Raw genomic sequence first — 27,945 nt, forward strand, 5'->3', positions numbered from 1 at the left:
AGTTGCTCTGCGGCATGTGGGATCTTACTGGACCAGGGCTCAATCCAGTGTCCCCTGCATTGGCAGGTGGATTCTTAACCACTGCGCCACCAGGGAAGCCCCAGTGCTTATTGTAACTTCTTGTTTTTCAAATTGTGATCACAGACCATTGGTGAATTTGATTAACGTTTAATTAAATAGAACATATACATATTGTCTGTACCTACATAGATAAATTAATAATATATATCTTCAATTTTATCTATATAGATAAATTTATTATAGATTTGTTTATTATCTATATATAAATAGAAGAGAATAGTTTCATAAAATGCAAAATAGAGTGCATGCATGACATACGCTGAAAATAGGAAATACAGTTTATTTAACTTTTATTTCAGTTACTTATATGTTTTTATATACGTAAGTATATGCTGGGCCATAATATTTCTTACTGTGGAATGATCCAACACATTTGAAAGCAACTGCTCTTATACCACAGTAAATGGAGCAACAAAAGGGTCTTACAGCCAGCTGAAAAGGCCAATACAAGAACAACCACCCTTTCTGCCCTGGACATACTCAGTGATAACTTCTCAGTGCCAGGCTATAATCACTTGTTGATAGGCTCATACTTTGTTGCCTTGTCTTTTCAAATTTACAGCCAAGTAGCAATCCTTATTTAAAAGACCATACCCCATTTCTCTTTTTCTATTCTATTTTTAATTGAAGTATAGTTGATATACACATCCCTCATTTCTTTTCTTTTACTTCAAGTATAGTTGATTTACAATATTGTGTTAGTTTCAGGTGTACAGCAAAGTGGTTCTTTTTTATATATATACGTATTCTTTTTTGTTTTTTTCCATTATATGTTATTACAAGATATTGAATATAGTTTCTTGTGCTATACAGTAAATCCTTGTTGTTTCTCTATTTCATATATGGTAGTGTGTATCTGCTAATTCCATACTCCTAACTTATCCCTTCCCCCTTCCCCTTTGGTAAACGTAAGTTTGTTTTCTATGTTTGTGAGTCTGTTTCTCTTTCATAAATAAGTTCATTTGTGTCATATTTTATTTTATTTTTATTTTTTTTTTGCGGTACGCGGGCCTCTCACTGTTGTGGCCTCTCCCGTTGCGGAGCACAGGCTCCGGACGCGCAGGCTCAGCAGCCATGGGTCATGGGCCCAGTGGCTCCGCGACACGTGGGATCCTCCCAGACCGGGGCACGAACTCGCGTCCCCTGCATCGGCAGGCAGACTCTCAACCACTGCACCACCAGGGAAGCCCCAGCAAAGTAATCTTAAAAAGGGCTTATATGAGGGAATTCCCTGGCAGTCCAGTGGTTAGGACTCTGTGCTTTCACTGCCAATGGCCCGGGTTCAATCCCTGGTTGGGGAACTAAGATCCCTCAAGCTGCATGGCCAAAAAAAAAAAAGCACTATTCTTGCTGTATTTTTGTAAATAATCAAGCCAAATTTACTACAAACAAATTAGTTTTACTATGATTATCTTTGATAAAAAGGGTAATAATTATTGAGAGAGAAATTGTGTTTGCAACTTTGTAGATATTAGATTCTTGTTCTGTTAATGATAAAGTTTCAAGGTTTTTTTATACAGCTGTAAGCTGAACTGGATTCTAAACTCTTCTAGTTTCCTCAAATATCTGACTATAAATCTCCAAACTGTTTCCAATTTTCTCCCACCCTCCTGATTTGAAATCAGTAAGAACAAAGACTGCCCTTAAATGTCCTTGGAAGGGACTATACCAGGTCCTCCTCATTACCCAGATGGCAGCCAAACTTGAGACTCAAGCCTTGGGTGTACATCTCACAGTTAAAGAAGGCTCCAACTGACATCCAGTCCGATATAATCAAGCGCTGGAGACCTCTGGATCAAATTTCACCAGGAATTGAAGCAGACAGCAACTGAAGGAGACAGCTTTCCCAAGATGACCAGAACAGGACTGTATACTCTTTCCTGCTGTTACTTCTTCCCTTATCCTCTCCCTCTTCTTCTTGGAAAGACCAAATGCTCTTGTCCGCATCACTCAATCTATTACAAAAGGAGGAAACTTATCAGTCCACTGATTCAAATGTTAATCTCATCCATAAACACCCTCACAGACTCACCCAGTATAATATTTGGCCAAGTGTCTGGGTACCCCATGGCCCAATTAAGTTGACACATAAAATTAACCATCATAGGGACCAAGAATCAGGAAATGGGGTGGAGGTCTTTGCTCCATCTTCACCTCTCACAAAGATTCCCAGACAGATTTCCTAAGGGACACCCTCCTGTATTCCCCCAGGTTGTGAGTGCTTGACTGCACAGAACATGGGTAGGACAGTTAATGAATGGGAGTCATAATGAGTGACAGCAAATGATGCAAGGATGGGGAGGTTGGCAGTCCGGTGGGAAGACAGAAGAAGGCTGAAACAGAGAGGCCAAGCTGACGGAAGGACAAGAATAAGGAAAAAGGAGAGGAGCAGAAGGGGGTGGACATATTGAACAACTGGTCCCCAGAGTTCCCTGAGTTGACTCCCAGACACATCCACCCTGAATTCATGAGATGGATACAAAATAGTTCACTTATTTGCAAAGAGCTCCCAGAAAGAAAGAAAAGGGTAATTGTATCATCCCCAGTATTAAAATTGCAGTCGGCAGCTAACAGTGATTGAATTCCAGCTATTTGCCAGGCATTGTGCTACAAACTTACATCCATCGTGTCATTTAATCCTCACAACAACCTTGCAGGGTAGCTGCTCCCCATCTTATAGAAAGGCTACCGAATGTGCCCAGGGTCACATGGAGAGCCACTTGAGAGGAGTGATGAGATCTCAGTCGCCTGCCTGGCAATCACTATGTGTTCCAAGAAGTTAGAGGACTTACTGAAAGACACTTACTGGTAGGCTCGGCTACAAGCATAGCCTGATTCTGTCAGGACCTCCAGGCCACACTGCCTTTGTACGGGATGTTCCATTACCCACCTTACCCTGCACAGACTCCGAAGGCTGGCGAGGCCCCTGGTTAGAGCGTGGGACGACAGGGCCAGTGCTGCAGGCCAGGGGCCCAGGGGCCCAGGTGTACCCAGTGGCTTCTTGCAGTGGACCTGAGTCATTCTCTTGGCCGTCCCACATCGGAGTCCCATTCCTGTGTTAGAGGTATCCCCCAGCTTGAAGACAGAGGCTGCCTCCCTGAAAGAAGCTGAAAATGCCCCTTTCTGCCTTCTTTTCCCAACCTCCCTTGAAGCAAGGTCCTGGGCACATGACGTGGCTCCTCCAATTAGAGCTGCATGCCCAACTTCAAGGTAAAGCTGCCGGTGGGAGAAGCTCATCTCAGCAATTGATGGCGGCAGTGGCAGCAGCTATATCCGGCTTTCAAAGGTGATGGCACCTCCATCCCTCGTTGATGATGCCCGTTGTGGCATCTGTGCCCAGCAGAGGCAGTAGGGTCTCTTCCAGATCTCATCCTCCGACCTTCCAGAACTCCTGGGAGCTAACCAGTAACTTGGAAAAGTTCCTTTACTGCTTAGAGTCACCAGACTCTGTTGCTTACAGTTAAGAACCTTGATGGATACAAAAACAGGACTAGAGGTGGATGGAACAAGAAGCCCTGTGGGAAATGGGGGTGATGGAAGCCTGGCAAGTGGCCAGAGGACAGTGAAAGTCCAGCTAGTATTAAGGGACAGGATACCAGTAGCCCACAGCATGCCATGGCGAGACAGTTAATCCTGTGGTCCTCAGAACAAAGCGCCCATCAAGGGCAAGGCTTTCGGGACCTGGTGGCTCTTGCCATAGAAGAATATAAAGATTACCCTGAAGTCAAGGGCTGTTAGGCAGGCTGTGTGCTAACAGCACCAACAGCATAAAGGAAAGACAAGATCAAAGTCCAAATTTGCGGCTCAAGACATGGTTAGAAAATCAGGGAATTTTTATATCTTGTGGCTGCAAGGCTGAGAGAGTTACAACCCAAACTTAAGGCTTCATCAGTGGTTATAAAATGACACCATGAGGTGGCTTCACACTCTCTCTGGGTCTCTAGTTGGGAAAGAGTGGAGAGTGGGGAGCAGAGAGAGTGGAGGGCTTTGCGGGAAGCTGTGGAAGACTCAGGACCCCCACTGCTACAGAGGTTCCCTTGCCAGCCAAAGGGACTCTTCTTAGTCATTCTGAAGGTACTGGTAGCAGAAATTCACTAGCTCTTTGCCAAACCCAGATCCCTTTCCTCCTGGGTGCACATCTAGGTGGAGTTGCCCACCCTCCCTCGCAGTTAGTGTGCTGCATGGCTGAGGTGTGGCCAGTGGCAATGGGAGGGCGGGATGTGCACCGCTTTCATGCCTGACCCATAGCATCCTCCAAGTGGCCATCAGCCCTCCTGCTTCCCAAGTTGGCCACCTGAATGCCAGTGCCCTGGGTGAGCCGGGAAGCCATGTGCTGTTGGTGGCAGGACCTTGCTCAGCCTGGGTTCCCCCGCTCCATGTCACATGTGCAACCAGGCCAGCAGATAGCATTTCCTTAAAAAATATACTCTGTAATGACCTTGCCCTGAAGGAGACCCCTTGTGTGTCCTACCCCATCACCCCTCATTTTCTCCAGACTTAAATAACAAGTCATATCGCAGCAGACCCCAGGGGTCTGATGACTTCAAATCTGGGAGGAAGATATTGAAACACCAGAAGAACCATGAGATTTTGCTAATTTATATTGACAAAACCTGCAAAATGATCTGGGAATGGATTCTGAGGGTGGAGAGTGGGAAAGGAAGAAAATGTTAAATGGGGTTGATTTTTTTTTTTTTTTTTTAATTTGGCTGTGCCGGTTCTTAGTTGTGGCACGTGGGATCTTTAGCTGCGGCATGTGGGCTCTAGTTCCCTGACCAGGAATTGAACCCAGGCCCCCTGCACTGGGAGCACGGAGTCTAAACCACTGGATCACCAGGGAAGTCTGGTTGAACATACCGATATTTAGGATTCTATGGGGCTACCTTGAGTGGCTGGGATGGTTCCAATTGTTTGCTCTGATGTTTGCTTAAACCCTGGACTCAATTGTGCCGAATAATATTAGCTAAAAGCTAATAGATAATAATAATAATACAAATAAGAACTGGGCTTCCCTGGTGGCGCAGTGGTTGAGAGTCCGCCTGCCTATGCAGGGGACACGGGTTCGTGCCCCGGTCTGGGAAGATCCCACATGCCGTGGAGCGGCTGGGCCCGTGAGCCATGGCCGCTGAGCCTGCGCGTCCGGAGCCCGTGCTCCGCAACGGGAAAGGCCACAAGAGTGAGAGGCCCGCGTACCGCAAAAAAAAAAAAAAAAAAAAGAATAGCTAAAACTTACTGAGCATTTACTATCCTGCCAGGGACAGTTTTAAGCACTTCATTTATTTAACAAATTTACTGAGTTAACGAATGAAGTTTAGATAGTCTAATGTTGATGGAGGAATAGAGAAATGAGGGCGCTGGCTCAGCCCAGCTGATATTCATCAGTGTTTACTCTCCCCAGGCTTTGTTTCAAACACTTTAATGTATTAACTCATTTTATTATCTTCATTTTACAGAAGAGGATCATGAGACAGAGAGATGTTTTAGGGTGACCAGCTGTCCTGGTGTGTCTAGGATGGAGAGGTTTCCCAGCATGTGGGACTTTGAGTGCTAAAACCAGGACAGTTCCAGGCAAACTGGAACAGTGGGTCCACCTAGGTGTTAATAACTTGACCAAAGTCACACAGTTAGTGAGTGGCAGAGCCTGTCCTCCAATTCAGGTAGCCTGACTTTAGACCCGAACTCTGCTTCTGCCAGTGGTTCACACACCTGAGCCTGCATCTGAAGTGGCTGGAGATCTTGTTAAAACTCAGATTAGGTTTGGGGCAGCTGAAAATCTGCTCGTCTAACAAGTTCCCAGGTGATGCCGATGCTGCTGGCCCGTGGACCAACATGGAGGACCGCGGCGTTCGGCTACCTCGCCTCCAGATGAGAATGTTGGAATGGACTTTTCAGGTAGGACCTGCTCACTGACACCCCAACCTAGAAACCCTGGGACGGCCCCAAGCGCGTCCTTTGCCGAGGCACTGAGAAATATATTGGTGAGGGAAGCACTGTAGCGCCAGGAGTGCTGATGGGAGAGGCTGCAGCTGAATGGGAATCTGGCGTCTGGGGTGTTAGAGGCTCAGAAGGGCATTGGATTGCCAACCTTAGTTGCCATAAAGGTGGCTCCTGTGTCGCTGCTGTCAGAGCAGGCTCTGCATTTCCTGTGCCTGGCAGCAGTGGCATGGGAGTCTACCCAGATGGGCTTTGCAGCAGAATTTGGAGCACTATTTCTGGGCTACAGAGGCCCCAGCATGTCTCTCTCACTCTCCCTAGGATCCTGTGACCAGCCATTATACTTAAAAAAAAAAAAAAAAAGTGAAATTTACGTAATGCAAAATTAACCAATTCAGTGGCATTTAATACATTTACAGTGTTGTACAACCACCACCTCTATCTAAATTCCAAAACATTTTTATCATTTCAAAATAAAACCCATACCCTCATTTTCCTGTTTCCCTTGGCAACCACCCGTCTCTGCGTCTATGGATTTACCTTTTCTGAGTAGTTCAGATAAGTGGAATCATGCAATATGTGACCTTTTGTGACTAGCTTCTTTCACTTAAAATGTTTTCAAGGTTCGTCCGCCTGGTAGCATGTATCAGTACTTCATCCCTTTTAATGGTTGATTTAATATTGCATTGCATGTATACACCACGATTTGTTAGCTACTCATCCATTGATGGACTTTTGGGTTGTTTCTACCTCTTGGCTATTGGCTATTGTGAATAATGCTGCTATGAACTTTGTGTTTTAAGGATTTATTTGAGCACTTGTTTTCGTTTCTCTTGGGTACATACCTAGGAGTGGAATTGTTGGGTCATATGGTAGTTGTGTTTAATTTTTTAAAATTAATTAAGTTATTTATTTTTGGCTGCGTTGGGTCCTCGTTGCTGCATGCAGGCTTTCTCTAGTTGTGGTGAGCAGGGGTTACTCTTTGTTGCGGTGCGTGGGCTTCTCATTGCAGTGGCTTCTCTTGTTGTGGAGCACAGGCTCTAGGTGCGCGGGCTTCAGTAGTTGTGGAATGCGGGCCCTAGAGCGCAAGCTCAGTAGTTGTGGTGCACAGGCTTAGTTGCTCCGCGGCATGTGAGATCTTCCCGGACAAGGGATCAAACCTGCATCCCCTGCATTGGCAGGTGGATTCTTAACCACTGTGCCACCAGGGAAGTCCTGTTTAACTTTTTGAACAATCGCCAAACTATTTTTCACCATGGCTGCACCGTTTTACATTCCCCAGCAATGTATGAGGGTTCCAATGGGTCCCCACCCTCATCAACACTTGTTATTGTGTTTCGTTGCTAACAGCCATCCTAATGGGTGTGAAGTGGTGTCTCACCGTGGTTTCTATTTGGATTTCCTAATGACTAGTGATGTTGAACATCTTTTCATGTGCTTATTGGCCATTTGTATATCTTCTTTGGAGAACTGTCTATTCAAGTCCTTTGCCCATTTAAAAATCATTGCCCTTTTGATAAATTCCTTTTCTGCCATGACTAGCCAGGGCTGTTTCTATGTTTCTATCGGCTGCAACCAAGAACCGTGACTGATCTGCTTCTCCCGGTTCCATGGGCCCAGGCCACACTTGTACTGATACTTCCAACCAGCAAAGCAACTCGATGTTCGCACATAACAGTGTGCATTCTGGACGCTAATGGTAGCACCTCCCATTCTTGCACCTGCCTGGACTCACCCTCTCACCACTATAGGGAGAGGGAGGAGATGGGGCCATAACAGACCCCAGTTCAGATTATCACAAAGAAAGAAGAGACAAGTAGAAGCAAGCATAATTAATAAAGGAGGAGGTGTGAACAGAAACACAAAGCTGACAGAGGCGGTGGTGAGAGGAGCTGGGAATTAGGGATGCAGACAAACAAGGCTTCTAAATCTGTGCATTATTCAGGACTAAGAGTCTGAAAACCTCCAGAGGGTGGCCTGGGTCATGTGGGCGAGCAGGGATGGGACTGAGGTGGCTGGGAGGAAACCAGTCTTCCTGGGATCATTCTGGGTTGTCTGAATTCCCCTTCACAATGAGCATTCATAAGTCCATCTGATCCATAACTTAGTTTAATCCTTTGTGGGGTGCATCCTGGGCAGCAAGGAACCTCTGTCTGCCCCAGAGGGTCCAGCCCAGATGGAGGAGAGTGGTCTCTTCTGACCACTGCCCCGGACTCCTGTTTCAGTGCCTAATTAAGACCAATCTTCCCACTCAAAAGCAGGCTGGGGGACCCCAGGCTCCCCTCCTCCTATACCGGGCTCTCCATCGGCCTCACTTGTACCCCCTGCCCCACTTCCTGCAAGGTCTGAGGCCTCTTTGGCTGTTGGGCCTGCAGTCCTAGCCCAACCCTTGTTCTAAACAGGTGGGCAGAAGGGCAGGTAGGGCTGTGCATCCAGGTGCTGGCAGGGGAGAGGCATGGGTGAGCCTCAGGGCCCTGGGTCCCACCGGGAAATGTGCTCCTGAGCTGGAAAGGAAGAGAACAGAACAAGGGTCAGTGATAGCCCAGGCGGTCCTGGGATGGGGACCCTGCTACACTAGGTCCAGAAATAGCCATGATCCCACTTGCAGCTCCAGATCCTTCTAGCAGGTGCTGCTGGGGGCTGATTCTGGGCTAGGTCTCACCTCTGTCCCCACCATAGTTCACTGTGCTCTAGGGAATCAGGGAACGCTGAAGAACCCGATGGGTCCCCATGTGGCAGCTTTAGTGACAGGAGGAAATGGACATTGGTGAAATCCCCAGCCAGGCTGTAGTTCTGGTCTTGCCCCTGCGTGGCTGAGCCCAGGCCAATCTCCCTCTCTGTGCTTCAGGGGCCTACAGGTCCAGCGAGGCCCTGAGCAGGATGGCCCTGTGTGCTCAGACACTCTAGACTGTTCATCTGGATATCCCCAGGGGACAGGGGAGCCGTGGGAAGGCCCTCACCAAACTGGCAGATGTAACGGTTTCGGGTTTTACAGCGCTGGTCGTTCCAATTGAAGGCGGCCGATGCCTGCAGTTCCACACAGTTGCCAAACCTGCCAAGATTGTCGAGTGCTCAGGGTGGAGGAATGAAATTATGAGTCCTTAAATCCTCCCCCACAGTGGGCCACCTGCACCTAGGGAGGTGCCTCTTGGGTGCCCCCTCCCACATATGGGGCTTCTGGGACCCAGCCCCAAGCCCATGCCTGCACTTCACAGCACTGCAGCTCCTCTCTTCTCGGGGTGCAGTGGGGACAGCTCCACCCACCGCTGCAGCCCTCAGCCATGCCGGCCACTGCAGGTGGGGGCAGTGGGGTTGGAACAGACAGGCCCACATCTTTCCTCCCAGCAGGAGAAGGTATGCCTGGGGGCCCACCAAGCCGGCTTCCTCTAGGGATGGACCAGTGGCCTGGGCATGGCTGCCATCAAGGAGGTCAAAGGAGAACTGGGCGGGGTATCTGGAGCCTTGGTGGCCACACAGCCTGACCACCTCCCCCCTGCCCTGGGCATTCCTGGGCTTTGAAGACCAGGGCTGGGCCTCAGTGCAGGCGGGTCAGTGGGCAGATGTGTGCAGGAGTGGACGCAGGTGGGTGGCCAGCTAAGGAGGGCAGAATCAGTGTATTGATACAGGCAGAGGAGGCACGGTGTGGGGGAGGGATGGATAGATAATAGAGAGATGGAGAGACAGCTGGAGGGATGATGGGGACTGTGGATGGATGAAGCCTTCTTGGGTTCCCTCTCTTTTATTTGAGCCCCTGGAGGTCAGGGATGTACCTCATCTCAGCACTGGGCCCACAGCCAGCTGTGCCCAGACTTCCTGGCACCTGGGCACCAGGTAAGGCCCAGACCCTCAGGGCGCTTAGCCAAGCAGCAGGCAGGGTGGAGGTGGTTCAGCGGTGTCTGAAGGCTCGGCCAGCAGGCAGGTGAGAAGTGGGCACAGGGGAGGGAGGGCACCCCAGACTCACCCCTGGTTGTCAGGCTGCCCAAAGGCAAAACTGGTGAAGGACTGGTGCTCCCCGGTGGTCCAGCGGAAGGAGTCCTTAGCGGTCTTGTAGGTGAGCCCTGAGTCACAGCAGCCAAGGCTGGCCTCACACCCGAGATCCCTGGGCCCCGCTGGCAGCCCAGGCTCCCTGTGATGAGGGCCTGAGCCCAGAGCCTGCTGCCCAATGCCTGTCGACCCCCAGCCCTTAAGCCCCCTTCCCAGCACTTCCAGCCCCTCTGGTGGCTCTCCCTCCCTTCGGCTCTCTCTGAAAGGAGTCACCAGCTTGACTACTGGCCCCATTCTGGGCCCCAAGCCCTCACCACACCCTTACTGCCCGCTGGTAGGTGCTCTGGGTTTCCACGGCCCAGATTCCTGGAGCAGTGTGAGGCATCCCAGCCCCACACTCACTGCATCCCTTCCCGCTCCACCAGTCAGCCAGGCACTCACCGATCCAGAAGTTCCTGGTCTCAAAGTCATTGTTGGTCACCTCGTTGGTGGTCTCCAGGCGGCCCAGGTAGAAGGCGAGGATGTCCTGCACTTTCTGGCTCTCAATCTGGGCTAGCACCCCGCCCTTTCCCTGTAACCCCCGCTCCGGGTCATTCTGGCCCCAGAGCTCAGGCCAGCCCTTCCTTTCCATCCTGCCACCCATCGTGGCCATGGATGTCCAATCTGTGTGCTGGCCGGGCTGTCATCAGCCCCCCAAAGCCTCCTGCCTCTTAGAGCAGAGTCCGCCTTCTCTTCTCTGCCCACAGCTCCTCCGTCAGGGTCCCACACTTGGAAGGGTTTTGTTTCACCTGCTCAGTGTCTTTAATACATTTGGATTGGTTGCCAACACTAATAAATTGAGAGCTCAGTGAAAATCTGCATTTCTGGTTCTCTTGAGAAATTCCAGGTCCTGGCCTCCCTGAACTTGGATTCCTGCCCGGCAGCCAGCAGCTTGAGCTGAGTCAAGGTGGCCCCTTAGATGGGGGTTGAGTGGGGCCTTGTCCCTGGGTCCCTCAGCTCATTAAGTGACCTCCTGGCTTCCATGGGCCTCTGAGTTGTAACCCCTGCTTTATACTAAAGATGAGAGTCAGGAGAAGTCAAAGGAATTCATCTCTTAGCCCAGGGTCCCTCTGTTAAGAACCCGGGGGGACGGTCCCTGGGAAGGCAGGGGCCAACCATTACCTGGCATTTCATCTTGGCTCCGTAATAGGTGTCTGCCTCTGAAGACACCATGAAGCAGTCTCCATCGATCCTCAGGTCACAGGTGTGGAAGGGAAAGTGCACCTTGGCTGGGAGGAGGGAAGCCTGATTTTGTGTGTGGGTGCCTCAGAATCATTACCCTTCCGGTCCTGCCAGGATGTTAAGCTCAAGGTACCCCTTCCTCTGGCCACCAAGCAGGAGAGGGGGTTGGGGTCAGTGGTGTGCTGGTAAATGTGTAACAACCAGCTCTCCCTCAAAAAAAAAAAAGTCTATGATTTTAGCATTGCCATTCCTGTGGTGGTGTAAAGACCCCCACCATGGCCAAGTTCAAGCTACCACTGTGACGTCACTGATCGGGGAATGGGGGAGAGGTGCGTACGATGGACTCCTGTGAGCTGGTCCGAGCCAGACCCAGCACCAGCTGAGGGGGTCCTGGGAGGGGCTCGTCTTGTCGGGGGGCTTTGCGGCAGGACTCACTGGCACACTGGGCTCCCCCATAGCCAACATCACAGACGCAGGAACACTCCTCTTCCCGGAACCGGCCATGCACGCACTGCACGCTGCACCGCACTGCCAGGATGGGGCAGGGGAGGGGACGGCACTCAGCTGGCAGCCACTGGGCCGCAGGCTGCCCCTCACAGGCCACGGATGTGCGCAGAATGGCCAACCAAAACAAGAACAACCCCTGCGCCCCAGAGATGGAAACCATCTGGGCTCCCAACCGCTGCCACATTTGGCATCTTTGGTTTGATCTTGTAGAGAGAAGCAAATCGGGGTTTGGGAGTGGACCTGCTCATGGTCACAGAGCTGGGGGGTGGGGGACAGTGGGAAAGGAATCCACTTCTGGATCCTAATACTGTCCTCCTCCCACCATCCCAGGGCCTGAGGGGCCGATCTGATTTCACTTTGAATTCCCTGCACAGCGCAGGGTCTGGCAGACCGTCGGTGCTCAGTGAATGCTTATTGGATGAGGATAGGCTGTGTGAGGATCCCTCCCTGGGTCCCCCGGGTGGTCACAGTCCAGAACACCAGGCGCCCCTCACCTTGGCAATATCTGCCTGTGTAACCCGGGGGACAGTGGCAGTGGCAGGTGCTGAGGTTGAGATGTCCGTGGTTCCGGCAGCTCATGCGACATGGGTTCCTGGGGACCTCTGGTCGGATGAGAAGGAAACGCTGTGAGGGCGCCTCTCCCTGGCAGGCCAGGCAGGTGCATCCCCGAGTGCTGAGGGCCAGGGCTTCTGGGACAGTCCCTCAGGATGCTGCCTGCCTCCTCCAGGATCACCAGATCAAGCTGCCCCAGCCAGAGGCAGGCAGAGTGGGGCACTTACCACACAGCCCCCCTGCGTGGTCCCAGGCTTTGAAGCAGCCCGAGACGCTGGCTGTGCAGAGCGAACACCAGGCGCCCTTCTTGTAGGGGACGATGGTCTTCCCGTTGACCTCCCAGTTGCCTCTGTGAGAGCAAGCAGCAGAGGCTAGAAGGACCTGGCCTTGGGCCTTGCTGCCTGCCCCACCAGCCCCTTCAGCTCTTTCCGGCCCAGCCAGGAAGGCAGGGAGCTGGGAGAGACAGGGAGATTTCCTAGGAAAGAAAAGATGACCTCCAAACTAATACTGGGCAGATGCCCTGAACGCTGGGTGGTGCCTCCAGGAAGGGGCGTCTGAGAAGAAGCCACATTCTGCGTGGCCAGAATCTTGGGTGCTGCCCACTTCTGCACCCTCTCCCTTTCCTCCTTTTTCCCTCTCCCAGCAGGGGTGCAGACCAAGGGGTAAAGGCCTGTGGGTGGGTGGGTGAGTGTCTCACCCTGGGTGACAGCATCCCCTACCCCGCAGCCCAGCAGGGGATGGCAGGGCAGCTGCCATGGAGGAGGCTTACCCGGGAGAGTAGGCACAGACAAAGGCTTCCATCTCAGCCTGGGCCCCAGAGCAGGGATGCCGCCCACAACCCAGCTGGCTCGAGGTGGCCCACACGAGCTGCAGGAGACACAGTGGCTCAGAAACCCTCTCAGGGGCCCCCTGCACTCCTAGTCTGGGGACCAACAGCCTAGATGATGCTCCCCTGGGAAGGGTGGACACAGCTCTTGCCCCAGGCCAAGCAGATAAACAGTTTTGTCACCTCCCTGGGGACCCCAGGAGCAGTAGCTGTGCTGGGCAGGGATATAAGGATAGGTGGGAATAGTCTAGAAAGGCCTTCTGGGTCGGGAAGTGAGGGTCAGCAGATACCTGAAGGGAAGGGAGATTGTGGATCGTGGAGGAGAGTGGGAAAAGAGACTTGGACATCAAAGGCCTTGTGATGACTGAAAAAATGGCCACAACGCTTCACTTCTCCCTACAGCCCCCTCTTTATAAAATGTGGCTTTGCAGTTCTTTGCATCAACAGGAGGAATCTCTTTCCCACACCTTGAATCTGGCTGGCCCTGTGGCTTCTGTTGGCCAACAGGATGCAGGAGAAATGATATTGAACCATTTTAAACCTAGGCCTCAGGAGACCCTACAATTTCCGCTCATTCTCATAGAACTCTCATGCTCAGCCACCACGTGAACAAGGCTGCTGGAGGTTGAAGAACCTTATAGGGCAGAGATGAACCAGTTGAGGCCACTCTAGACAGCCAGCTCCCAGCCAACGCAGCAGCTGACTGCAGTTGCAGGAGTGGGCCCAGCGAAGACCAGAAGAAACTGTCAGCTGAGCCCAACCCAAACTGCCAAGCTGCAGAATCGTAAGATGCTATATTTGGGAGTAGTGCGTCATGCAGCAACAGCTAACAGATACAGGTCTTTAATAGTATTCAAAACTAAGATTTAGAGTTTTAGAATCAGTGACAACCTGGAAATAGCACAAATAGTCAATACACAGGAATAGCCAAGCAAACTCTGGTAGCCACTAAAAATGACCAGCATGAGGCAGGGAGAAATGCACATGTAGTCATACCTATGTATCCAACAATTAGAGAATATGCATTCTTTTTAGGAGTGCGTGGAACTTTTGCAGACACTGACCCCTCAGTAAGCCACAAAGCAAGATTCAATAAACACTCAATAACCAACATCCTACAGGACACATTCTATGAATTCAATGCAATAGAATGTAAAGGAAATAATTTACTATTATTTTTATTAATTAAATTTAAAAAAAAATTTTTTTTGGCTGCGTGGCTTATGGGATCTTAGTTCCCTGACCACGGACTGAACCCAGGTCCTGGCAGTGAAGGCATGAAGTCCTAACCACTGGACCACCAGGGAATTCCCAAGGAAATAATTTAGAAGTAAGTAAAGGAGAAAACATAGTTTGGAAATTTAAATATACACTTCAAAATCAAAGACAGCATCATAATGGAAAATAGGAAACTCATAGACCTAAGTGACAATGAAATCACTAAATTCCAAAACTTATGGGACGTAGCTAACAGAGTTTAGAGGGAAATTGATAGCTTTAAAAGGCATATACCAGAAAAGAAAAAGGAGTTAAAATTAATGAGTTAAGAAAGTAGATGAAAGAAAATAATAAAAACAAGGGCAGAAGGACTTCCCTGGTGGCACAGTGGTTAAAAATCCGCCTGTCAATGCAGGGGACATGGGTTTGATCCCTGCTACGGGAAGATCCCACATGCTGCGGAGCAGCTAAGCCCATGTGCCACAACTACTGAGCCTGTGCCCTAGAGCCTGTGAGCCACAACTACTGAGCACACGTGCCACAACTACGGAAGCCCATGCGCCACAACTACGGAAGCCCGTGCGCCTAGAGCCTGTGCTCCGCAACAATAGAAGCCACTGCAATGAGAAGCCCGCACACTGCAACGAAGAGTAGCCCCCACTCTCCTCAACTAGAGAAAGCCCGCGCACGGCAACGAGGACCCAACGCAGCCAAAAATAAATAAATTAATTTTTTTTTAAAAAGAGCAGAAATTAATAAAAAGAAGAATAAAGTTGTGGATGGGTGGAAAAAAGAGAGAAGGAAAACAAACAAAAAACTGATTCGTTAGAATAGACAAACCTATGGGAAGACTGGTAAAGAACAAAAGAGAGAAGGCACAAATAAATACAATCGAGAATTTTAAAAGGACATAGCTGCAGACACAGGAAACATTTAAAAAATCTGTTTAATTCTAGTTTAAAATCTCTGTTAAATGACAGCACCAACAAACTGGAAAATATAAAATGGATAGTTTCCTAGAAAACAGAACTTGGCAAAACTGTCTCAAGAAGAAATAGAAAATCTAAAATGATCTACGACCATTTCTAAAAGTTGAATCAGTAATTAAAAATCCATGGATACATACACATGCACACAAAACAAACAATCAAAAAATAGAACAAGGCCCAAATAGTTTTACAGAACAGTTACAGCAAATATCATAGAACCTATTCCAGGAAACAGAAAATGAGGCAAAACCTCCAACTCATTTTATGAGGTTAATATAAACCAGGTGAGGGCAGAACGAGAAAAGAAAATCAGAGGTCGATTTCACTATCAAATAGTATTTAGGAAACCAAATATAGCAATTAATTAAAAACAACAATAACACACACACACACACACACCCTACATCGCTTTATTTTGCATCACATCATATACACAATGGAATACTACTCAGCCATAAAAGAGAATGAAATTTTGCCATTTGCAGCAACAAGGATGGACTTAGAGGGTATTATGCTAAGTGAAATAAGTCAGACAGAGAAAGACAAATACTGTATGATCTCACTTATATGTGAAATCTAAAAAATACAACAAACTAGTGAATATAACAAAAAAAAGAAGCAGGCTCACAGATATAGAGAACAAACTAGTGATTACCAGTGGGGAGAGGGAAGCGGGGAGGGCAGTATAAGGGTAGGGGAGTAAGAGCTACAAACTATTAGGTATAAAATAAACTACAAGGATACATTGTACAACATGGGGAATATGGCCGGTATTTTTTTTTTTTTTTTTTGGCTGTTTGCGGGTCTCTCACTGTTGTGGCCTCTCCCGTTGCGGAGCACAGGCTCTGGACGCGTAGGCTCAGTGGCCATGGCTCACGGGCCCAGCGCTCCATGGCATGTGGGATCTTCCTGGACCAGGGCATGAACCCGTGTGCCCTGCATCGGCAGGCGGACTCTCAACCACTGCGCCACCAGGGAAGCCCAAGGCCAGTATTTTATAATAACTATAAATGGAGTATAACCTTTAAAATTTGTGAATCACTCTATCGTGTACCTGTAGCTTATATAGTACTGTACAACAACTGTACTTCAATACAAATAAATAAATAAATATGAGTCATGAAACTGTGAGCTGATAATTGTTGAAGCTGGATGATAGGTAGATGGGGGTTCATTATATCACTTTGACTGCTTTGTATATATTTGAAATTTTCTATAATAAAATGTTTAAAATACGTGACCAGGAAGATGTAGTGTCATGTAACAGCTTTGTACACACACAAAAAAATTATTCATGTATTTCATCACTGTAAATAGTTAAGGAAAAACCTTATAATTATTTCAATAGATGCACAAAAGGCATTTGATAAAACACAAAACCTTTCCATGACTTTAAAAATCCTTAACAAACTTAGATTAGAAAGAAATGTCTGGGGCTTCCCTGGTGGCGCAGTGGTTGAGAGTCCGCCTGCCGATGCAGGGGACACGGGTTCGTGCTCTGGTCCAGGAAGATCCCACGTGCCGCGGAGCGGCTAGGCCTGTCTATAACCTGATAAAGGCTACTTATTAAATTCATATGAAAGAATCAGGAGAAAGAATCAAGAATAGCCAAGAAATTTTTGAATGATAATAATAACATGGGGGATTTTCCTGTCAAAACTTTTTATAAAGCCATAATAATTAAAGCACATATATGCAGGAGTAAACAAAAAAAGCAACAAAATAGAAGAGAGAACTCAGCAACAGACCCATGTGGATATGTGAGCTTGGTATATGGCTGAGGTGGCATTAGAGTCTGTGGGGGAAAGATTCAGTTCTTAATACAAGAAGTAAAAAAAAAAAGATAAAATTGGGCTTCCCTGGTGGCGCAGTGGTTGAGAATCTGCCTGCCAATGCAGGGGACACGGTTTCAAGCCCTGGTCTGGGAGGATCCCACATGCCGCGGAGCAACTAGCCCCGTGAGCCACAGTTACTGAGCCTGCGCATCTGGAGCCTGTGCTCTGCAACAAGAGAGGCCGCGATAGTGAGAGGCCCGCGCACCGCGTTGAGGAGTGGCCCCCACTTGCCGCAACTGGAGAGAGCCCTCGCACAGAAACGAAGAGCCAACACAGCCATAAATAGATAAATAAAATTTTTAAAAAGGCAAAATTCCTTTAAAATAAAAAGATAAAATTAACTCCAATATCACTAGATGGCTTAATGACTTCAATATGAAAAAAAGGAAAACATTTGAACTTTGGAAGAAAATACAGGAAGAATATCTAGCTGATGTCAGAGTTGAAAAGGATTTATTTCTTAAACATGATACAACAAATGGATGAACTATAATGAAAAACAAGAGAAAATTGATTACATTAATATTAAAATCTTCTGAAAGATTTATCTTATAAAAGATAACATAAAGAGAAAATACAAGCCATATATTAGAAAAAAAGTATCTGCAACCAATATGACCAACAAAAAGTACAAAGCATATAGCAAAGATGCTTACAAATTAATAAGGGAAAGATGAAATTAAAAGGCAATGAAAAGAACAGAAAAGAGGCTCAGTCCCACATGTAATCAGGGAAATGCAAATTAAAAACAGAATGAGGTAGCATTTCACAGCCTTGAGTTGGCAAAAATGAAGGAGCTGACAATACTCCTTAATGAATAGAGTAAGAATGGGGAGTGAGAACTGGTTTGTGGGCAGGAGTAGAGTTGGCGACATCACTTTGGCAATAGCTACTAAGGTTGTAGGTGCATGCTCCATCTGACCCAGCCATTCCCCTTCCAAGTGTGTCCTAGAAAAAGTCTGGACACATATGTACAAGAGGACATTTGTGCATTTCGGTATGACTTGGGATAGTAAAAAAAAAAAACGTGGAAGTAACCCAGATGCCTGTAAATTGCAGTTTATTCATAGTGAATCACACATGCATGCTCAGATCAACGGAAACAAATCTTACAAATGTGGTCTGAAGTGATAAACACAAATTGCAAAAGGAGATGTACAGAGGGAGCACTTAGGTAGGATTTAATAACACACAACCCACTTGCACAAGTAGAAAAGGTATCAAAACCCTTCCACGTGTAGTAAAGGTATTAAAACATGCTTGGGGAAATTCCCTGAGGGACCAGTGGTTAGGACTTGGTGCTTTTACTGCTGGGGGCCTGGTTCCATACATGGTCGGGGAACTACCCTCGGCCCCCCCTTAAAAAAAGAAAAGAAAAACAAGGAATTCCCTGGTGGTGCAGTGGTTAAGAATCTGCCTACCAATGCAGGGGACGTGGGTTTGATCCCTAGTCCGGGAGGATCCCACATGCCGCGGAGCAAATAAGCCCATGCACCGCAACTACTGAAGCCCACGCTCCTAGAGCCCGTGCTCCGTAACAACAGAAGCCACCGCAATGAGAAGCCCACGCAACTCAACGAAGAGCAGCCCTCGCTCGCCGCAGCTAGAGAAAGCCGGCACGCAGCAATGAGGACCCAACGCAGCCAAAAATAAATAAATTAATTAATTAATATAAAAAATGTTAGTGTCATGCAAAACAACAAGAATAACAACCCTCTACCCTGCAAGTTGACACATAAAAGTAACCATTAAAAAAAAGAGAAAAACATGCTTGGGATTTTGCCTGTGTTTTCCAGTGCTGGATCCTAGTACATAAACGATGCCAGTTACAGAGAAGACATTCAACAAATTTTGTTGAGGGGGAAGAAAAGGAAACATGGGGTGTTTCACCTGGACTTCAGCAAGGTTACCTCGGGAGGGACAGAGGAAAGGGCAGAAGGAGGGCTTACGCTTAGTTTTGTTTTTTTAAGAGATGAGAAACAAATATAGTTAACATTTTCTAATGCTAGGTAGTGGATAAGAAGGAGTCCATTATTTGATTTAGCTTTGAAATATTTCATATTTAAAGCTGAAAAAAGTAAAACTAAACAAATGGGAGGAAAAGCAACCACCAATTTTAGGACAAACTGCAGACCTCTGAACTAGCCCAGCAGGGCAGGGGCCTCAGAGCCGGTACCCGGGCCTCACCTGAGTGTAGTGGGTGCAGGTGGCATTGGGGGCACACTCGGCCGCTGCCTGGCTGTACTGCTGCCCCTCTGAGAACCACAGGCCCACCACGTGGATGAAGGACGCCGAGCTCACGGGCAGCAGCTGCACATTCCAGCCCACTTGCGGGGTAGCCCGGGGGACAGAGGCTGGGCTTGGGGCTGGGGCGCCACAGAGGGCTGCCCTGGTCTGGGCCTGTTGGGCCAGGCTCTCGCTCCAGTCCTGGGGAAAAGGAGCGCAAACAGCAACATCATCAGGGGACCCTGGCCCAGGCCTTAGTGATCCAGCCCCCCCACCAGCACATCCAGAGGTGCTGGTCCTGCAGGGAAGAGACCCCAGCCCAAACAGGGGTCCTGCTTGGCGGCTTGAGTGCTCTGAGCTGCTTTCACCGCCTTCACTGGGGCCAGGGAAGGTCAGACAGGACCTGGAAGGGGCGCTCCAAGGTGGTGTTGGAAAAGCACCTGTCCTGTCTGGACCCCCCACCCAGAGCCCGGCTCCACCCAGGACTGACGGCTTCCGTCCTTCTGATCCAGTGGCGTGTACCCTCAGGCCCCGCCCACTAAGGGGGATGGGTGTTCCTGGGCGCGAGGTGCCAGCCCACGTGATAGGATGGGCCTCTGCCGTAATTTTTCCCGTCTGGTAATGGGAGCCCTGGATAGTGCCCAAGCCTTTCAAACTGGTTCCGTGTTAGGTAAAACTGACCCTGGCCATTGTCAGAAAGGCTCCCTCTTGGCTTCCCTTCTGTGATGCAAAAAGTCGCAGCAGCCATACCGCTGTGTCTTATTCCCTAAATCTGGTTTTGGAATACACAGGGGCACCAGCTGGGAGTCAGGACCGGAGAGGGTGTAAAGGTCTCCAGGGCCTCAGCGCTTTGGTCTCAGCAAGCAGAGTTCTCTGGAGTGGGCCTAATCTGCTCTTCCCACCACGTACCAGCTGCCCTTTTCCCTACCCCCATCCAACAGCTCCCCGTCCTCTGAAACGGGGGGCTTAGCAACCAGGATGACATGTGTCACCCGATCGTCATGCCCTGGTCCAGCCCAGCCACCTCATTCCAGCTCTGTGACCTCCAGCAGTCTGCTAATCTCCATGAGACTCAACATACGCTTCTGTAAAATGGAATAATAGCTTCTGTAAAATGAAATAATAAGGTGGGTGTTCCCTGGTGACCTAGTGGTTAGGATTCTGGGCTTTCATTGCCATGGCCCAGGTTCAGTCCCTGGCCGGGGAACTGAGATCCTGCAAGCCGTGCCGTGTGGCCAAAAAACAAAACAAAACAAACAGGTAATAAGGTACCCATAGGGTAAGATTGTGTGAAGATTAAATGGATGCAGAGAGAAAAGTGCTGCACTTAGGGCCTGACCTGCAGCAGCCTGGGCAGATGGTGGTTGTGATTTTACTGCTGACGGGAACTGGAGCTGGGAGCAGCGGGGACTGCGTGGGGCGCCTCAGCAGCCCGGACCACCCCCAAGGGCCTCAGCCTCAACTGGGGTGCCCAGGGCCAAAGCTGTGGGTGTGACAGAGGCTGAGTGGTGGGGCTCCAGTTGCATTTTTTATGAAATGCTGTTTTCTAAGACTTTGGCAACAGGACCATGGGAAGTGTAGAAGCTGACGGGAGCAGCCTCACACCGGGCACTAGGGCTGGGAGTGTGGGGATGAGAGGCAGGACCTGGGCCTGAGGAGGGGCAGAGCCGCCGCGAGCAGGGAAAGGGGGAGAGGCGACCCCCCTCCTGCCCACCCCACCCCCACCTCCTGGGAACCTGACCCTGGAGCTCTCAAGGTCGCCCCTGCTGCGCCAGCCTCAGAGGAGTTTATGGGAAGCAGTCATGGGGAACCCTGCCTGCCCCACACTGCCCCTCCCTCGCTCCCTCGACTGTTACCATGGGAGGGCGCAGCTGGGGTCCCATACTACGGGGCAGTGTTTCTGGGCCCCAGGATGACACCTTCAACCCTGAAGCCCCGAGGGAGTGGTGGGAAACCCTATACCCCGCTCCCTGGCCCCCAGTGAATGAGCTGGGAATTGGGGAGGGGGCCCCTCCTAGTCGCCTAGACAAACTGCTGAAGAAGCAGTGGGTCTGGTCACACACAAGCCTCACCCCTCCTACCCCCAGCAGGATGCTTCTCCCTCCCTGACTAGCCTCCAGTCCTGCTGGGACTCTTTTGTGATGCTCCTGTTTCTTGGAGGAGGGGACCCCAGCTCTTTCCATGTCTTCTGGTCTCCGGGGCAACGGGAAGGGATGCAAGGAAAAGCCCAAGGGCTGCCTTTCTGGGGGAGGGGGAAGCAACGGCCCCCCTCCCCCCCGTGCCCCCCCACCCCGACCCCGGCAACCAGGCGTGGTCCCAGAGTGGGAAGTTGGCTGGCCGCTGCCCCACTCTGCCAGGTGAAAGGGCACCTGGCACTGGCATGGCCTCCTCAGTCCTCTTCAGGGTTGCCCCTCCAGGTGCCCCCTTGGCCAGCCCGGGTTGGGGGTACTCACCATTCTCTGCATGTTGGCTGCAGGGGGGTGGACCCGGCTGCGCAGGCGGTTGTGCAGGGAGAGGAGCAGGAAGCTCTCCTTCTTGCTCAGGGCTGGGGCGGGAGACACGGTCAGGCCACCTGAGCGGTGGGACCTGGGCCCGGCCCCTGGTGATGGGGCGGGCGTCACCAAGGCAAGACGAGAATGCAACCCTGCACTTATGGAACGAGTGATGGGACAGGACGATGGTGGGTGTGTATGGGAGGACCCGGGGCAGAGGCATGGGGGCATAGGGAGTTGTGGAGAATGCAGTGGGGCTGAGACAGAGAGACAGGTGTAGGCATAAAGGAGCCTTAGGCTGAGAGCTGGGGGTGGGGTGATAGAAGGGAATGGGGGCCTGGGGGCTAGGTGTGAAGAGGGGTCCAGCCCTGGGCTCGCAGCAGGCCCTCTGGCTGGGGCTCCTCTCAGCCACTGAGTCTCTTCTGGGGTCCCTGCTGCAGGCTCCCAGTGTTCTTCCTTCACCCCCAAGCCTGGGCCCACTCCCCTTCATCCTTCTGCCCCAGTCCCAGCCTCCTCCATCCATCTCCGGCCCCTGGACTGTTCGAGGGTGGCTCTTTAAATCACACCAGCCTGCCCAGGGCTCAGGCCTGGGAACTGGCTTCCAGAAGCCCCCTGGGACCCTCTGCAGAGCTCATAGCTCCTCCACTCTTTCCTCACCCCGCAGCCCCTTACCTCCAGGCACTGGAACCTGCTTCTCCTGTAGCTGGAGTGGGCGCACCTCTGCCCAGGTCATGCCAAGGAGAGCCAGGAGTACGGGCAGGAGGCCAGGCCGGTGGCCCCCCAGCCCAGGGGAGGGCTCCAGCCTCAACATGGGCCTGCTGGGTTCTCTGGGCTCTGCCCGGCTCAGCTGTCCAGCTCGCTTCCCAGACTGGATGGAGCTATTCACAATCTCTAAGAGTCAGGCTGGGCTGGCAGACAAAAGGGGGAGGCTGGTGAGTAATCGGTGAGTCCAAACAGCCTCCCTTCCTTGGCGCTGGCATGAAAGGAGACAGACAGCTCCAGTCCCGGGACTCCCTCCCTCCCTCCCTCCTCTGGCTGCTGGCCTGGTCAGCCCACCCACCCGCCCGCCCGACAGCCAACCGACCAACCCACCGAGTGGTTCGCAGCGACCCCGTGGCCCCTGCTAATCATTGCAGGATTATCAGAGCCCTCGGGGAGCCCTCGGAGACCCTGCTGATTGGCCCGCAGACATTCCAGGGCTGCAGATTAACGAATAATGGCTGTGCCCACGCTGGAACGGTGTCCTCCAGGCCCATTGGCAGCTTCTCCTCCCAGCCCCAGGCCCAGGCAGGCTGCGGCCATGTGCCCTGCGGGCGGGCAAGAACTGGGCAAGACCCCAGGGGAGTTCTTTCCTTTCTTGGGAAGCCCCGTCCCAACCCCCAGCCATGAATTAAACATAGGCGGATGGTAACCGCACACCAGTCAAGCGCCACTGGTGGGTGGGGGCACTGGGGCAGTGGGTTTGTAGGGGAGTGGGCAGGGGCTGCCCCAGGGGGAGGAAATGGGTACCTTAGGACAGTCTGTCTGGGTCGTGTGCGGGGCTGGGTCCCAGCCCTGCTGCCCCCCCAGGCCCACCCACGTGACTGCAGGCTAGGAGAGGGCAAAAGTGAGAAGAGAGCACGTGATGCCCTTGGCTGACTCGAGTCCTGCTGGGAACAAGTCGGCCTCCGGACAAACAGGCAGCAGGGCAGCCAGTTGCCATGATGCTCCGGGGCCTGGCTGCAGCCAGCACAGTCCCACTGGAATAAGCTGAAGAAGATCTGCACCATGGCCCACATTTCCTAGAAAATAAAATTTGTCCCACAGGCCACAGCCAAATGCCCACATTCCCCTCAGGGCAGATCAGAGGTTATTCAGCCATCCCAAAGGACAGCCCTGAAAGCCAGGTACTTCTTCCTTCTGGAGTTTGAGTGACCCCTGACCCCTGGGCCAGCACTCTCTCAGAACCAGGTGTCAGTTCCCTGGAAGCTCTGCTGAGAGGCAAGTGGGCTTGGCTTTTGAGGGGGAAACACGGATGGAATGTGGATACCTTTGTGGATGTTGGGGAGTGGAGACAGGGCCAGGCACAAGGACCCCTAAGCCAGTCTGGGGTTGGGGATCCCCCTGTAATACCCAGGGCTGAGGAGTTTCTTCTCCCTCAAACGCATGACCAGACAACCTCAAATTCACCCTGTCTGGGTCCCAGCAGTGCTTAATAAAACGGAGTTTACAAAGCAGCTTCGAATATGTGAATTCAGTTAATTGCTGCAACAACCCGGGGCAATAGAAGATGAGGAGCCCATGTTTTAGATGCGGAAGCTGGGCTCAGCGTGCCTGAGGGACTTGCCCCAGGTCACCCGGCAGGCACATGGTGCATCCCAGCTAATCCGGGGGCTCTGTCTTCACATTCATTCCCAGACCCTGGTGCAGATCTGCTTTAGTTCACATCACGGCCCTTTGAATTCAATTCCCACAGCCCTGCTCTGCACCAGGTAACAAAAGACCCAATTCCTGCTCCTGGGCTTTGAAGATAAATGTGGCTAGTTTTCCTGTAGTACAATGCTGGGCACATGACACAGGTGGGAGGAAAATATATTTTGGGGCCTGGGGTGGAACAACTTTTGAGCGGCCCTGGCTCACTGTAAGAGGAGGCCGGGGCGAGCCCGGCTTTCAGGAGCCAGAAGAGGAGAAGCTGAGCAGAGAAAATACCAGACCAGACATCTGAGGGCCTAGCTTCTATCTGAGGTGCTGTCTGTGACCCTGGAATTGTCACTTCCACCCTGGGTCTCAGTGTCCAATTGTGTAAAGCAGGGGTGACAATCTCTCTGGACTCCCTAACTAGGGCATTGCACTTTGGTGTATGTAATATTTCCTCCTGGGTCCAAACTTTTTACAGGAACCTGCTGAGTAGTTGTAGTGGGGTTTGAGAATGGGCATCCAATTTCTTGCAAGACAAATTTCCCCGATAAGCAACTTCTATTCTGATTTCTATCACCATAGGTTAGTTTTATTTGTTCTGAATTTCATATAAACAGACTCATAGAATATACACGCTTTGAGGCCTGGTCTCCTTTGCTCCATGAAATGTCTGTGAGATTCATCCATGTTGTTGTTTAGTATTAGTAGGTTGTTTTTGCTTTTGTCATTGTTGTTGCTCTAATTGATGGTAGTGTTTCATTGTATTTTCATTCTCCTACAGATGGTTATTTGGCTTGTTTTAAACTTTTGTTTATTATGAATAAAGTTGCTATAAACATGATTGAACAATTTTAAATTTTCGTTTAATAAACATGTATAAAAGAAAGAAAAGACAAAATTACCCAAATCCTGAAGGAAAGAGGGAACATCATCACAACTGATCCTACAGAAATCAGAAGGGTTGTAAGGGAATATTAAGAGCAACTTTATGTCAACAAAATAGACAACATAAGAACAATGGACAAATTCCTAGAAAGACAAATTATCAAAAGTGACTCAAGAAGAAATAGAAAATCTAAAAAAAAAAAAGAAGAAGAAATAGAAAATCTAAGTAGATCTATCACAACAAAAGAAACTGAATGAAAAAGACTTCCCACAAAGAAAAGCTTAAGTGCAAATGGCTTCACTGGTGAATTCTGTCAATATTTAAGGGAGAAGTAATACCAAACATACATAAACATTTTCAGAAAGCAGAAGAGGAGGAGGATTTTCCAACTCATCTTACAAGATCAGTATTATCCTGCTACCAAAGCCAGACAAATATAGCTCAAGAAAAGAAAACTATAGATCAATATCACTCATGAATACAGACACAAAAATCCTCAGTGAGGGACTTCCCTGGTGGTTCAGTGGTTAAGAATCCACCTTCCAATGCAAGGGACGTGGGTTCGATCCCTGGTCGGGGAGCTAAGATCCCACGTGCCGCAGGGCAACTAAGCCTGCATGCCACAACTACTGAGCCCGCATGCCACAACTAGAGAGAAGCCTGTACACCACTACAAAAGATCACGTGTGCTGCAACTAAGACCCGATGCAGCCAAAAATAAATATTTAAACAAATAAGCAAAAAATAAATTTAAAGAAATCCTCAATGAAATATTATAAAAACGAATCTAGCACCATAAAAAATGATTAACACCATGACCGGGTAGGATTTATTCTAGGAATGCAAGGTTGGTTTAACATGTAAAAGTCAATGTAATGTACTGTATTAATAGAACAAAGGACAAAACCCATATGATCCTCTCAAAGACACGGAAAGAGCATTTGGTAAAATCCCAAACCTATTCCATATGATGATTCTCAGCAAACTAGGAATAGAAAGGAAATTCCTCATCCTGTTAAAGGGTCCCTGTTATGGGCTAATACAATCTGCATCCCCCCAAATTCGTATGTTGAAATACTAATCCCAGTACCTCAGAATGTAACTACATTTGGACATAGTTTCTTTGTTTTTTTTGTTTTGTTTTCTGGTTTTTTTTTTTTTTTTGCTGCATTGGGTCTTTGTTGCTGAGCACGGGCTTTCTCTAGTTGGGGCGAGTGGGGGCTTCTCTTGTTGCAGAGCACGGGCTCTAGGTGTGTGAGCTTCAGTAGTTGTGGCACGTGGGCTTCAGTAGTTGTGGCACGCGGGCTTAGTTGCTCTGCGGCATGTGGGATCTTCCTGGACCAAGGATCGAACCCATGACCCCTGCGTTGGCAGGCGGATTCTTAACCACTGCTCCACCAGGGAAGTCCTGGACATAGACTCGTGCTCTTATAAGAAGAGGAGGTTAGGATACACATACACACAGAGGGAAGACCATGTAAAGACACAGAAGATGGCCATCTGTAAGCCTAGGAGAGACCCTCAAAATAAACCAACCCTCTTGACACCTTGATCTTGGCTTTCTAGCCTCCAGAATGTGAGTAAATAAATTTTTGTCGTTTAAGCCACTCAGTCTGTGGTACCTTGTTATGGCAACCTAGCAAACTCATACAGCCCCTATGGAAACCCTACAGCTAACATTGTACTTAGTGGTGAAAGACTAAATGCTTTCCCCACTAAGCTCGGAAACAAGGCAAGGATGTCTACTCTCACCACTTCCATTCAACACTGTACTGCTGAATGTGCAATTAGTGCAATAAGGCCAGAAAAACAAATTAAAGTCATCTAGATTGGAAAGGAAGTAGTAAAACAGTCTTTATTTGCAAATGATATGATCCTGTATTTAGAAAATCCTAAGCAATGTTTAAAAAAAAAAAACCTACTAGAACAAAGGTCTCAGGATACAAAATAAATATATAAAAATAAAGTGTATTTGTGTAAACTAGCAATAAACAATCCAAAAATGAAATTGAGAAATATTTCCTTTCACAATGGCATAAAAAAGCACAAGACCTAAGTGCATAAGACTATAAAACATTGCTGAGAGAAATGGAAAAATATCTAAATAGATGGAGAGACATTTCATATTTATGGATTAGAAGACTCAATATTGTTAAGATGCCGGTTATTCCCAGATTCATTTACTGATTCAGTGCAATTCCTATCAAAATCCCACAACCTTTTTTTTTTAAAAAATATTTATTTATTTTTGGCTGCGTTGGGTCTTCATTGCTGCACGTGGGCTTTCTCTAATTGTGGTGAGCTGGGGCTACTCTTTGTTGCGGTGTGTGGGCTTCTCATTGCAGTGGCTTCTCTTGTTGTGGAGCACGGACTCTAGGCACGTGGGCTTCAGTAGTTGTGGCTCGCGGGCTTAGTTGCTCCGCAGCATGTGGGATTTTCCCGGACCAGGGCTCAAACCCATCCTGCATTGGCAGGCGGATTCTTAACCACTGCACCACCAGGGAAGCCCGCCTTTTTTTTTTTTTTAAAGAAAGTGAGAACTGGATCCTAAAATGTATGTGGAAAGGCAAAGGAATTGGAATAACCAAAACAAATCTGAAAAAGGAAAAGATGGGAGAACTTATACTACCTGATTTCAAAACTTGCTATGAAACTATAATAAACACAACTATGTGGTATGGATAAAAGATAGATATATAAATCAAGGGAAGAGAATGGACACTCCAGAAATAGTTAAATTTATGGTTAATTGGTTTTTTAAAATTTTTGTTGGAGTATAGTTGATTTATAATATTGT

The 27,945-nt window shown here is 49.3% G+C and overlaps 1 protein-coding gene across 1 annotated transcript; it reads right to left on the reverse strand.

Annotated features, from left to right (window-relative positions):
• Positions 1-8,124: 8,124 nt before the first annotated feature.
• Positions 8,125-23,634, reverse strand: LOC132416069 (C-type lectin domain family 18 member A-like). The gene is made up of 16 exons (XM_069540164.1): positions 23,539-23,634; positions 23,375-23,455; positions 23,096-23,172; positions 23,014-23,038; positions 22,538-22,754; positions 21,827-21,918; positions 19,335-19,574; positions 13,049-13,146; positions 12,507-12,628; positions 12,222-12,329; positions 11,656-11,748; positions 11,161-11,267; positions 10,441-10,570; positions 9,977-10,073; positions 8,976-9,067; positions 8,125-8,519 (listed from the first exon to the last, which is right to left on the reverse strand). Exons 1-16 carry the CDS (start codon positions 23,632-23,634, stop codon positions 8,482-8,484), a joined length of 1,713 nt encoding a protein of 570 aa, XP_069396265.1. The 3' UTR covers positions 8,125-8,481.
• Positions 23,635-27,945: the final 4,311 nt, after the last annotated feature.

This window comes from Delphinus delphis, chromosome 20, assembly GCF_949987515.2.
Source record: "Delphinus delphis chromosome 20, mDelDel1.2, whole genome shotgun sequence".
In the NCBI taxonomy this organism is placed as follows: Eukaryota; Metazoa; Chordata; class Mammalia; order Artiodactyla; family Delphinidae; genus Delphinus; species Delphinus delphis.

What these genes read in the sequence shown, in the direction of transcription:
- LOC132416069 (XM_069540164.1), bottom strand. Translation starts at nt 23,634, where the DNA reads ATGGTGCAGATCTTCTTCAGCTTATTCCAGTGGGACTGTGCTGGCTGC. An exon ending in TGGGGGAGCCCAGTGTGCCA is followed by an intron (nt 11,268 to 11,655) that starts GTGAGTCCTGCC and finishes CCCTCCTCCCAG; the next exon opens with CCAAGGTGCACTTTCCCTTC. An exon ending in GAGCCAAGATGAAATGCCAG is followed by an intron (nt 10,571 to 11,160) that starts GTAATGGTTGGC and finishes CGGGGGTTACAG; the next exon opens with GGAAAGGGCGGGGTGCTAGC.